This window comes from Curcuma longa, chromosome 3 (genome assembly GCF_044706935.1).
Source record: "Curcuma longa cultivar G26 ecotype Majalengka, Jawa Barat chromosome 3, ITB_CL_G26_1.1, whole genome shotgun sequence".
Taxonomy (NCBI): domain Eukaryota; kingdom Viridiplantae; phylum Streptophyta; class Magnoliopsida; order Zingiberales; family Zingiberaceae; genus Curcuma; species Curcuma longa.
This window is the reverse complement of record NC_133863.1, coordinates 6,312,726-6,325,115: the sequence shown is the minus strand read 5'-3', so window position 1 is coordinate 6,325,115 and position 12,390 is coordinate 6,312,726. Positions and strand designations below refer to the sequence as shown.

Here is a 12,390-nt window from a genome sequence, read left to right as displayed (position 1 = left end):
GCAGTTCCAAAATGACAAATAATTATCACATTTACTTTATCATCTATAACTCAAATAATGAAGCAAATTTTTTAGTATAATGTGGGAAAATTTAAGACAATGAGACTGCAATTGTAGTAGTCCTGGGGAGTATGCCACTTCTCTAAGACTTGAGGTGACTTAGATGCAGCTTGAATCTCTTCCATATATGAACCTCCTGATCCAATCAGATACCACGAGGAACCTCGTACGCCAACTCACTTGCTTACTGAATTTTGCGATGAAAAACAAATCAATAAACCAAAAGTGAAACTAAAGATATAAATTGCATGCATGGAAAAGGCGTCTGTCTTCTTGGCACTACCTTGCATACACAGAGTACCAAAGCCACTGCGAGCTGTGACCAATAGAAACCCAATCTCCAGGCAGCTGTGCAGCCGTTTGCTCTCCACCCAAAGGTGCAAATTGCCCCAAATGCCGATACCTGAAAGGAAATACAGTAACATACTATGTAACCGCGTTGGTATATATGGCTCAAAATAGATAAGAAGATGGAATACAGACCCAAATGGATGGAACCGATGACGACCTGACCCTCTTATACGAAGAGGACCTTGAGGGTTCTCCTCGCAGATTTTCATCATGTTAAAACATTTAGCAAGATAGTTGCCTTGTTGTGCAGCAACCTGGAACATCATACGATCGAGTGGAAGAAGAGAAGAAGATCTTAATTACTTTCCTGAGATATTTGCTTTCAGATGAAATGAAAAGAACCACAATATACCTGAGCTGTAGCAGGCAGCATCTTAACCTGTGAGTCCACATTGGCAAGAGCTTTCTTAAACACTTCTATGTCCAATTTTTTGGATTCTTTGAGAGCATCGTCACTTGCATCCTTAAATAGATCAGCAAAATTCTTCAATTGCTGGCTCTTCATGTAAAGCTCCACCTGAGGGTACCTCTCGCAGATATCCTCCAGTACATCTTTGATGCCTTTTACAGTTAGAGTTCCAGAATTATCCTTGTCTGCAACTCTAAAAATGGCTGCGATGTCTTCCTGAAAAAGTATTTAATTTCCAGAGATGGATATCAATGAAGAAACTATCATAAAGCAAACTAGACACCATCACAAATTTAGCATTTTTTATATATATTCTGTTCAGCATTGTGACATGTATAACTTAGCCAATGAATCCACTGAAAGAAAAATGAAGAGAGACCACGTCGGAAATTAGTACACATATATACCATGACTTTTCTCTGACTTATTGTTGCACAATCACCAAGAGCATAGACACCATCACAATTTGGGACTCTCAGCCACTCATCAGTTGCTAATACCCGTCTATCAGCCTTTATAAAAGGAACAATATCAATTAGATAAATCAAGTTGATTGTATCATATCATTGATCACTTTATAGTCTTCAAAAAATATATATACATAAGAGTTAAGTTATGTAGCATATATAATAGTCTAATGGCTTACCTGCCCAACTTGTTTCATAAAATCCAGTATTACTGGGCGGGTGCCTATACCAGTAGACCAAACCACCATTCCATAGGGGACTGAAACCTCTCCAGTCGATCCACTACTCATAGTGATGGTCTTATCATCTACCTTGATAACCCGGAAATTGGTTTTCACATCAATGCCATCTCTTTGGAACTTCTGTTCAGCAAATTCAGTTATCCTTTTGTCAAACCTACAACAGCAAAACTCAATGGAACAGCCATTTTGACAGAAAAGATGGTTTGTGTAGTTAAAGAGTTATGAGCAGTTGAAAGAATCTTCATTTAATTTACCTCATGAAATCTAAGAAACAAGGACACTACGATCATAAAGTTAAATTTCTTAGGAAAATTCATATAGCCAATTTTGTTTATAATTGAAAGCTACGTGGATTACATGGCTTCTCAATTGAGATACCAAATGAATATCAAGTTGTAGAGTGCCATGTGCCAAAATGATTGCCAACTACTGAACGTTAAAAAGCCTTTCAAATTAACCTCTGGCAAATTAAGAATTTTAGTTTAGTCATATGCTAAACATACTATATATTGTTAAAAGAAAAATATCTAGTGGTCGTCAAGCTTGTGTAAACAAAATCAAAGGATCAAAAATTAGTATATCACTGATGTTTGAAGGTCAATTATATCATGAGCAAGGACGAACAAATATAAAAACAACAGCAAGAACAAGTACTCAAGAGTATAGGTCAACAAAATATGATTTCAAAAATGCAGACAAATACCAAAGATGAACATCTTTCAAATACTTTCAATGGGAGAGTAAATGTAACAAATGAGTGATAATTGTAGTTTGACATCGAAACCAGTAACAAAATCAAGTAGCCAAGGTTGTGGATTAGTAGAATGTTGATCAAAATGCAAATGCCAATAAATATAATTCCTTACATTGTCAAGATATGCTCCCCAGCCTCAATTACTGAAATTTTCACCAAATCTTTAACAGTGGGATACAAGTTGGCCAAATCTTCACTCACAAAATCATGCAGTTCTGCTGCAAATTCAACGCCAGTTGGACCGCCACCAACAATAACGAAATGGAGGGTATTTCTTTTTTCTTCGTCGCTAAGGCCTGGAAGGCATGCTCTCTCGAAGCAATTCATCACACTCCTCCTGATTCTTTGTGTATCCTCTATTTCCTAGAAAAATGATTTCCCAATCGCTAAAGACGTGTGTAACTTCTTTAAGAAAATACACAATCAAACAAAGAACAAAAAGTAAATTTCCTTCCAGCAGCATTTTTTTTTTATTTAGCAAAAAAATTAGAAAAAAATAAAGTAATAGGAAATTCTACAATGCAAGGCATGACAAACAATTTAGATAGTTCCCAACTCGTGTACAGTACAAGAGAAGGCTAGCTCAGTGGCTTCTTTGTTCAATATATAGCTATACAACTACCAATCAAGTATATTTTGCTAGGGACTTGGGAGCTTACTGTCGTCGTAGAGGGTTGTTTTTTCAGAAAAGTTAAAAAGGAACACTTGATTGATATTTATGTAGTTCTGTACCTCAGATATGTATATACCTTTAGGAAATGGCAGTTCTCCGCTACACCAGGAGTGTTGAAGGTATTCGGCTTTGCTCCGAGTGCAACGACCAAGTAATCATAATCTACTGCAAATTCCCCTTTCCCGTCCGAGTTTGTGCAAATATTGGTGCGGCAGAAAACTTTCTTGTTAACCGGATCAATCTTATGACACTCAGCTTCCCAAAATTGAATTTGTTCACCTTTCTATTATATATATATAGCAGCAGATTAGACAGAAATAACTTCCAATGAACGAAAGTAATAGCAACTCCAGATTTTCTAAGGTTTCATAATATGGAAAATCACACTTTGTTATTGCATACGTATACCTTTCGCATGATATTGCGAATAGGCTCTGCGATACTGCGTGGTTCAACAGTTCCACAAGTGACGCTTGGCAGTAGAGGAGTGAACAGAAAGTAGTTACGTGGCGACACCACTTTCACGTCATACTGGGAGGTGTCTACATTTCTCAAGAAACTAGTGCCAGCCCAACCAGTTCCAAGAACAACCAACTTCTTCTTGTTGGTTGCTCCAGGCGTGTCAAAATTATGATCTGACTTTGCATCAGCATAGGCTATTATGCCGCCGCCACTGCAAGCAGAAAGAAAAGAAAAACATGCTAAATATGATCTTTATTGATCAAAAGAAAGAGTTTAATTACCTAAATATTAACAAAAATGACAAAATTTAGATTGGCTTACAAAATGCTAACCGAATGCCTTGAACTAATTTACATCTACTTACTTTCTTGTAATCGATAGCCTTTACGAGATGAATGAGAACTAAACATTAGCCTTTCCTTCCTTAACTCAAATCACAGTGATGGCAGTCATGCAACAAACTTAAATTAAAGATCACTCTCTGCTCTTCTACTAAGCATTGCTTTGGCGCTAATCATGTAAGTGATTCTTCTCTGTTCAATGTCGCCTTCAATCAACTAAACACTTGATACTTCGTACAAAAACTAAAGATTCACGCCTAAATAAATCATCCATCCATACATAAGAACCGTGATGAAATACTGGCAAACCGGAGAAGGCAACATTAAACAGAAGTCGAAAAAGCCGAACAGATCATTTCTCAGTCATCGCAGGTATGGAACAAGGAAATAGATCATGCATGTTTTCTTATAATCTAAAACAGAATGAACAAGGAAAAGTGAAACATATACGTTACACCTCAAATAATGTCGAAACTGAAAGGAACGAACCTGATAGCACATATGACGAGCAGTTGGGAGAATTTAGGGGGGCGTCGAATCGCTTGTAATGTTACATCGAAGAAGCCGGCTGCGAACCGCATTGCTTATTGTTGGTATATAACGATCGATCAAAATCGTCGAAAGATAGAAAAGAAGAGAAGAGAAGAAGAAAAAAAAAGGAATTCGAGGCGACTTGCAACGTTGCACGCTTCCATTTATTCCAGGGACCGAAGTGATGGAGCTCAGGAATCGGGTCAAAATAGTGCGAGTAGGGCGCATAAAATTCCATGCAGGTTTCGCAGAACCGATTTTGGCGGGGATAACCGATCCGATCAGTTGACCGGTTTCAATAGCAAAAATAAAAGGCCATAAAATATTTTTGATTATTATTAAATTTGAGCAGAACTCGAATATGTTCGATAATTTTTCAAGCCAAATAATCTATAATTAACGAGCCGTTCGAATTAAGGCATTTTGAATTAAAATGAATTAAGGTTCAAATTATTCGAATCGAACTCAAATAATTTAAAACATAAAAAATTTAATTTTACTCGAATTAAAGTACAAATAATTTGTACAAAATTTTAAATAAATTTTTCTCAATAGAAAACTACATTTGAAAATATTAGAAACATAATATGGAAAACTATTTTTAAAAAGTATTATGATTTTCTTTTTTAATAAAAATAATTTTCGTAATTATTTCTAGTCTTTTTTCTTCTATAAAATTATAACAAAAAATTTGTTATCATTTTAAACAAAAAGTATTATCAAAAAAATAAAAATAATGCGTCCATCTCACGCCCAAATAATCGCCCAGTGGCTTCTATTGGGTGAATAAAAAAAACACAGCCTGCATGCGCCCCAATCTCACGGCAATTATGCTGCTGGCTTACGACAGGTGATGATGGCAAACTTGATTAGCTTCTTCTTGTAACCTTCGATCATCAGAGGCATCACAAGTGCACCCTTGATTGACTTCCACCCTATAGAATTATATAAGCTGAGAAGTTAGAGGGGAGGAAATTAAACAAATTAAAAAATATCACTGTAATAATTAATAATTCATGGGTAGTGGCGATCGAGATCATACCACTTCGCAGCAAAGATGTTAAACCTTGCCATGTAAAGGCTGATTGGATGACGGCAGGCCAAAATGGAGCTACATTATCAGACCAGTCGGCCGTCTTAATCTCCTGAAAAATAGGTACATATGCATCGATCATATACTTTAGGGGAGAAGAGTAAGTACGTCATGATCAAGATGCATTCTTGTCATGGCACTGGAGTTGTTTTATTTCTTGAGAGACTAGCTAGCAACCAACCTCAAGTGATAAACCTTTTGCAATTTTAACGTAATCTGCAGCTGAACACCAGGAGGGCAAGTAATAGGCGTTGCATATCTTGTTCAAGAGATTTGTTTCTTCAGGAAGCAGACTTTCCTCCGATTCCGAGAGATCTCTGTGGCACCATGTTACGATAATGATTGTTGCTCCAGGTGCAGCAACCCGTGCCAATTCGCTCACAAACTGATTCATATATTAAACAGCAAAATTAAAATAAAATTCTAATAGCAGCCTGAGGTAGCTAGTCGTATATATATAGGACCAACTATATACAATTACTTGCTCTTGTTATTTCTTAATTTTTAGAGAATGATGAGCTGCATGCTCTTGTTAGGTAAGTTGCTGAGAGAGTTGCTAATTCAACTACTGATCAGCCGCTATTGCTAGGTAAAATCTGCTTTATATTTGTTCAACTAATGCCATAACATTGCATTCTGCGTCATGCACTAATTAAGCTCGGGATATACATATCAACAAGCACTTATCTCTTGATTAAATTAGGATGCTCTTTAATTATTCTTTTCCAAAAAATACCAAGTTATTATATATTGCAATAATTAGATTAGTGTACTGGATGCTTAATAACATCACAGTTTCAAGAATGGCCAAATAATTAATGCTAGAGCACGAATTCTTAGACGTTTAATTAGAAAACAACCTTCATTTTATCTGGCATATGCTCTCCGCTTTCCATGGACCAAACCAAGTCAAATTGCCCATCAGAAAAAGGTTGATCCAAAGCATCGGCGACTTGAAAATTTACCTGCTCATCATATATAATTACTTATATGAGAGCAAGAATAACTTTCCGCTTGAAGAAAATAAGTAAAGCTTTAATATATGGTCACCCAGTACGTTCTTGGGAAGATATCAAAGGGCAAATATTAAATACCTTGTCTGCTAGGCCTTCAGCAGCTGCTAAAGCTTGTGCTCTCTGTGCTTGGACAGGGCTCAAGGTGATGCCCTGGCAATAAGCGCCATACTTCTTTGCAATATATCTAGAGCTGCCTCCGATGCCACAACCCACATCCAGTACCTCCTTTGGTTTTTCCAGAGGATTATCTGTGTGTAGGAAAATTAAAAGGAAATTCAATTTTGGTCCGATTTTAACCACAATAATTTCACGGATGCTTAAATTCGTAGATAGAAAAATATATATAATTTCCAAAAACCAGTAGACGAATACAGTGTGAATAGTCAAATAAAAGAAAAAAGGAATAAGACTACAAGAAAGGAGAGAGAGACGGAGCACTAGTCGTCGGCCACTCATATGGACCGTTAACTAGCAAAATTGTGACAGAAGAGATAGAAAAGTGAGGGGAAGAACAAGGGGCACCTGAGACGCCGGCGAATCGGAGAGCCTCCTCGATCATGCGGATCTGAGCGGCCCGGTGGCCGTCGATGGTCGCCGTGGCGTCGGTGTCGTAGAAGCCATGGTGCATGTGATCACCCCAGACACCCTCCCACAGCGCCGAAGACTCGTCGTAGAACTCGGCGATGCCCTTTTTCAGCTCCTCCTCCTGGGTGGCCTCCGTCGCTGACGCCATGAATACTCGGACCGGCCTCCGGGATCGGCTATGCCGTGGGAATCCCCACAGCGGGAGGGAGGTTGTGCGATTCGACTCCCCGAGAAGGCGGCGCCGGAGCGGGAGCGGGAGCGGAGGCGCTTGGAGGTGTAGCAAGGTTCCCATGGTACAGAGGTCACAACACACTTCACAGGGAAACAGGCCAAAGTCTCTGTCTCCCTTCTACTTCCGTGTCATGGTGAAATTTTAAAAGAACGAGCGGTCGAGCTGCATCTTGCAACTTTGAGAGGTTCGTACGTCAAACACCGAAAATGAAAGGATTATTTTCATATTAACGAATGAAGAATAAATTGTTGCCCGTCCTTGTAAACAAGCTTCCTAACGCTTCGGTATTAATAACCACCCGCCGGCTGAGGAGGGATAAATTATTTAATTTATTAGTTTTTTAAACTTCTTGTATACGTGTAAATGTGTTTTAGGAATTCCCGAATCTGTCTCATTTTTTACCATTGCACCGTAGGACAGAGGACACGCCACGCCACATCTTTCAAATTGAAGAGGTTAATTCGTCAAACACTGAAAATGAAAGGATTATTTTTTTTCATCTTAACAGCATCTGCAACGTTAGCTCGTTATAATATCTAAAAAATTTAAAAAAAATGCATGTAAGATCCACCCCTATCACATGAACAAGTTCAAGACATTGAACCTGTTCACAAGACGGATCCAGAAATTAAAATTAAGGAGGGCTTGATTTAATATAATAAATTATATATTATTATCTATATATATATATATATATAATTTTCACTAGTTATGAAAATTGAAAAGCAGTCTCTTGGTCTAGCGGCAGCAGCAGGCCGGCAGTGGCCACGACGGCAGGTCGACAGCGGTCGCGATGTCAGGCTGACAGCGGTCGCGGCGCCAAGCCGACAGCGGCCGTGGGGCAGGCAGCAGTAGCATGGCAGCGGCCATGGCGGCAGGCCGACAGGTTCCACAAACCGCAGCGGCAGGTTGGCAGCAGCAGCGCGAGCGACGGCAGGCCAGCAGCGATTGCATGAGCGGCGGCAGGCCGGCAACGACCGTGCGAGCGGCGGCAGGCCGAAGCGACTGTGCGAGCGGCGGCAGGCTGACAGCGGCTGCGCGATTTGATCGCACTCGGTGCTCGCACTGGCGGACGCGCCGACGCGGACACGCAGTAAGAACTAAGAAAGGAAATCTCAATAAGTTGAACTGAAAGAGTAGAAGAACGGAAAAAATACTTGAGATTTGAGATTCGTCGCCGACTCGCCGTCACACCGTCGTCGTGGAGTTCCTCGTCGCCGTCACGTCGTGGAGAAGTTGTCGTGCACTCCGCACTCGCGTGGGTCACAAACCAACAAAAAAAAATCTAAACCCCTAAAAAATTACGGTAAACAGGGTTGGGCTACACCCAGTACAATCCATAAGAAGATCTGTCCCTAGCTGGAAAACAATAAAAGAAAGGGGCGAACGAGTGCTACAACTTTTGAGAAGAGGAAGAAAAAAAAGAAACAAAGAACTGCTATAGGAGAAAGAGAAGAGAAAAACAATTAAGTTACAGTTGGGAAGAAAAAAAAAAGAAGAATGAGAAAATTAGAAGAAAAGAAGAAGATTAGAAGGAGAAGAAGCCGGTGCATGGAGGCTTGCCCGTGAGACGGTGGGAACGAGATATTATTTTTCTCAAAAAATCTCTAATTGATTTTAAATCGATTAAACCAATTTAATCTAATTAAACTTGTGTCAACCATAACTTGACCAAATCAAATCCAAATTAACCCCAGTTTGGATTAACATATTTCTTATTTTCGCACATACTTGATGGATTTTGTTCGACCCCAATTCAATTTTAATCCAACACCTTCGTGTTGTGTTTGATGATTCAATTAATTAATTTTGTTAAAAATTTAATACCTAATATAATATAAATAATAATAAACTTATTTTGGACCACGTGAGGACTGGGCTATAGCCCAGGGTAGTCTTCACATGACTCCGTCCCTACAAATTCATGTGGATCACTCCTCCATATTACTTATGATAAATTATTAACGTTTCATTAACGGAGCATTACATATGCTCTAACGCATGAAGATTAAATTGCTGCCTTGTAAAACAAGCTTCTCGACTCTTCATCGAAACGGATGTGGAACGGTCAGAACAGGCTTTAACTTTTGGCACCCGAACGTCTCATGTCGCGTCAGATTTCCAATTAATAATGTGGGTTATTATGGGACGACATTCTTTCATATTATAATATTCTGAAACTGGTATTTATAATGATGAATTAAATGTGGATTAAAAGTTGTAATCAAGAAATTAAAGCCAGACTTAAATGCACAAGCTTAGCAGCAGTCAGTGAGATAAATTATTTTTATATTCCTATATTTTTTCAAACATAAACAATAGTTATTTTTTTCTTTTTTTTTTCAAATTAAATTATACCAGATAGGTGAAATTGGATCTCCATTAAGTTTTGAATTTAAATTTTATAAATATTTATAATTATAAAAATATATACAATATTTATTTAATTTGTTTGTATCAGTTGAATGGTGGAACAATTATGGTGAAGATACTCCACACCTTTAAAAAATTGTAATAAAAGTTCTAATTAGTCAAACATGCAATTGTCTTCGGATGTGAAATAAATTGGAGTACATATACTCTCTTGTATGCACAAAGCTTCATAATCGCTTCGCTATCAAAAAGTTACACAAATTAGTTATGTTCACTACAATATGCGGCTTAGGGTACGAAACATTATGTATAGAAAAGAAGATGATTTTTATAGCCCGATAGACTTCAATTATATTTTTCATAATCATGACATCTTAAATAAATTGACAAGAGATAATGAACCACTAGATAATGAACTACTACAAGTATTCAAGTCGTTCAAGAAAAAATAATGTAGAAAAGTAAAGGTGAACATCATGGTCATCAAAGTCATCAAGATGATCAGAATGACATGGGTATGACATGGGCACAAGGTCGTGAAAATTATTATGCAACACAAAATTCTAATCATTGGTATTGGCCTGAGATTGAGAAACAACGTTATTGTTTTTTGACAAATTTATCAGAATCTTTTGATGTCGATAATAAAAAATATTCGTTGGATCTTCACAACAGTATATAAGTGTTGAAGAACGTATGAAATATCTAGTTTTGAGAGGGGGCCAATGTAAGAAATTCAATAAGAGATGATTATGGATCAAGAAGTTATAATCGGGAGTCTCAAGATATTGGGCATGGTCCAATTGAATATTAAGTAGGTGGATATGGATACTATGGTAGTGATCAACCTAGACACATTCATGTAATAGATCAGTTAATTATTCACCATCCTATACAAGTGGAATTAGACATCATGATAATCCCAGTAGCCACATCTCTGGGGGTGGTCGGCCCGGTCTCACGGAAGTTTCCCACCGACTACCAGAATAAATCATGAATTAGACATTCATGATGTCTAATTCCTTTTCCTTGCAAAAAAGGAATTAGACATCATGAATTTGATCTATCTTGATAATGCATAGAATGTAATTATTATTTGACATCTCTTGCGTGTAATATTGGATATCATGATAGTGGTGATCGTGAATCGTTAAGTGCTACTGGTTGGTTGTGTATTAAGGTTTTGGATATTACAATCATCATGATGAAATATTATTACAAAATCAATCATTTAATTTTAAATATCTTTCATTATACTCAATCAAATGAATATTTATATAGATAATTTAATACTAATTTATATATACACTCATAGATTAGAGATCAATTTAATTAATATAATACTCAAGAAGAATATATATGATAATTATATACTCATGTATTAATTTTTTTTATGAATTCATTTATTTTATTTTTTACTAGTAATATAATCTATACACTTATTTAAATTTTCTTTTATTAACAATCTCCGAGACTTGCGAATACTAACACTGTGAGAAGGAAGGTCAAGGGTATCCTTGACTCAACCACTCCAACGCTCAAATCAGTTACTGGGGAGGAGGAAGAAGAAAAACAGTTGCAAAAAGGAGTAATTGTCGTTGATATTGCATACCTGTGCATATAATATCCTGGAGTTTATATAGACGGTGAGGAGAGAGAATTATATCTGCTTGTATTTAAAGAAAATATTGGCGCAGTAGATTTTGTCAGAAGAGCTATCTTTTGTTATTAAGGAGAATATTATCTGAGATATATTGTCAGGGAGAATATCCCGCCGTGATCATTGTAAGGGTCTGGAGAATATCCTGATTATGATCATTCGTGATCGTTATAGACGGAATGCTTCCTCATCATCGTAGCTACGTGTCATTAGACCGTCTTGCCTCATAACTGTTTGGTGGCGGTGGTGTGACGGATTGGATTTGATGGTGACCGCCGAATAATATGGATCAGAGGATTTGATGATGACCGGCAAATCAGATGGATCAGGATTCGAGTGGTCGAGTATGAATTATGAATGAGTCGGACAGGTCCGATTAAGTCCAGTCAACCGATTAAGTCAACTGCAATAACCGAATCTCCTTTTGTCTGTGTCACGTATTTGGATAAGTCATCTTCCTTTGTCTGATGTATCCCGATCTGAGCCTGACTTTTACGGGCCAAATCATAATACCCATAACATTGTTTCTTCGTTATTAATAACCACATTGACTAGAGAGGAATATCCAAATTATTTAATTTTTTTTAGATTTATTATTCTTAATAAACGTAATAACGCATGCAGATATTTTTTATATTGTGATAAATCTAGTATATTTTAGAAGGAATACAGATGATAATTTTGATGATAGTTAACTGAAACTTCATCTCCAATTGAAATGGATAAATATTTTTAATAAAAAGTGTTTGATGACTATTAAAAATTTAAAATCTTAAAAAATATATAGATTGAATAAAAGAGAGTTCAAAAATATAATGTTATTCATTTAATATAAATTTAAGATTACTAATTAAGTTTACTAGACTCTTTTAGTAAAAATATTTGATGGTCATTAAAAACTAAAAATCCAAAGTACACAATGTCAATTTAATATAACTCCTAAGTTAAAGTCAAAAGTTAGATCTTATATTTTTTTATAATTTAGATATTTAATTTTTATGATTAAATTGAATTTGAAGATGATTAATTCAATCCCAGAAAATTTTTTACTATTAAGATAAATCAAAAAATGTTAGATTTTAATGGACGATTCAATGTTATAAAATTTTCAAACTCCTCAAATATAATATAATTAATGTGT

General features: G+C 36.7%; 2 protein-coding genes across 2 annotated transcripts; both read right to left on the bottom strand.

The window, feature by feature from the left end:
• Positions 1 to 122: 122 nt before the first annotated feature.
• Positions 123 to 4,340, bottom strand: LOC141825037 (external alternative NAD(P)H-ubiquinone oxidoreductase B3, mitochondrial-like). Its single transcript, XM_074712403.1, has 10 exons — positions 4,249 to 4,340; positions 3,365 to 3,629; positions 3,033 to 3,239; positions 2,396 to 2,646; positions 1,467 to 1,683; positions 1,228 to 1,332; positions 764 to 1,036; positions 544 to 665; positions 344 to 463; positions 123 to 247 (listed from the first exon to the last, which is right to left on the bottom strand). Exons 1-10 carry the CDS (start codon positions 4,338 to 4,340, stop codon positions 160 to 162), a joined length of 1,740 nt encoding a protein of 579 aa, XP_074568504.1. The 3' UTR covers positions 123 to 159.
• A 674-nt stretch (positions 4,341 to 5,014) lies between these two features.
• LOC141824687 (gamma-tocopherol methyltransferase, chloroplastic-like) lies at positions 5,015 to 7,321 on the bottom strand. The gene is made up of 6 exons (XM_074712016.1): positions 6,922 to 7,321; positions 6,478 to 6,647; positions 6,244 to 6,348; positions 5,565 to 5,768; positions 5,333 to 5,435; positions 5,015 to 5,225 (listed from the first exon to the last, which is right to left on the bottom strand). Exons 1-6 carry the CDS (start codon positions 7,274 to 7,276, stop codon positions 5,119 to 5,121), a joined length of 1,044 nt encoding a protein of 347 aa, XP_074568117.1. The 5' UTR covers positions 7,277 to 7,321; the 3' UTR covers positions 5,015 to 5,118.
• Between the last annotated feature and the right edge of the window lie 5,069 nt (positions 7,322 to 12,390).

Coding starts and splice junctions, on each gene's coding strand:
- LOC141824687 (XM_074712016.1), bottom strand. CDS start 7,276: ATGGGAACCTTGCTACACCTCCAAGCGCCTCCGCTCCCGCTCCCGCTC. Junction 6,648..6,921: donor CCGATTCGCCGGCGTCTCAG/GTGCCCCTTGTT, acceptor TCCTACACACAG/ATAATCCTCTGGAAAAACCA. Junction 5,226..5,332: donor AACATCTTTGCTGCGAAGTG/GTATGATCTCGA, acceptor ATAATTCTATAG/GGTGGAAGTCAATCAAGGGT.
- LOC141825037 (XM_074712403.1), bottom strand. CDS start 4,340: ATGCGGTTCGCAGCCGGCTTCTTCGATGTAACATTACAAGCGATTCGA. Junction 3,630..4,248: donor CTCGTCATATGTGCTATCAG/GTTCGTTCCTTT, acceptor TTCTGCTTGCAG/TGGCGGCGGCATAATAGCCT. Junction 3,240..3,364: donor TTCGCAATATCATGCGAAAG/GTATACGTATGC, acceptor TATATATAATAG/AAAGGTGAACAAATTCAATT.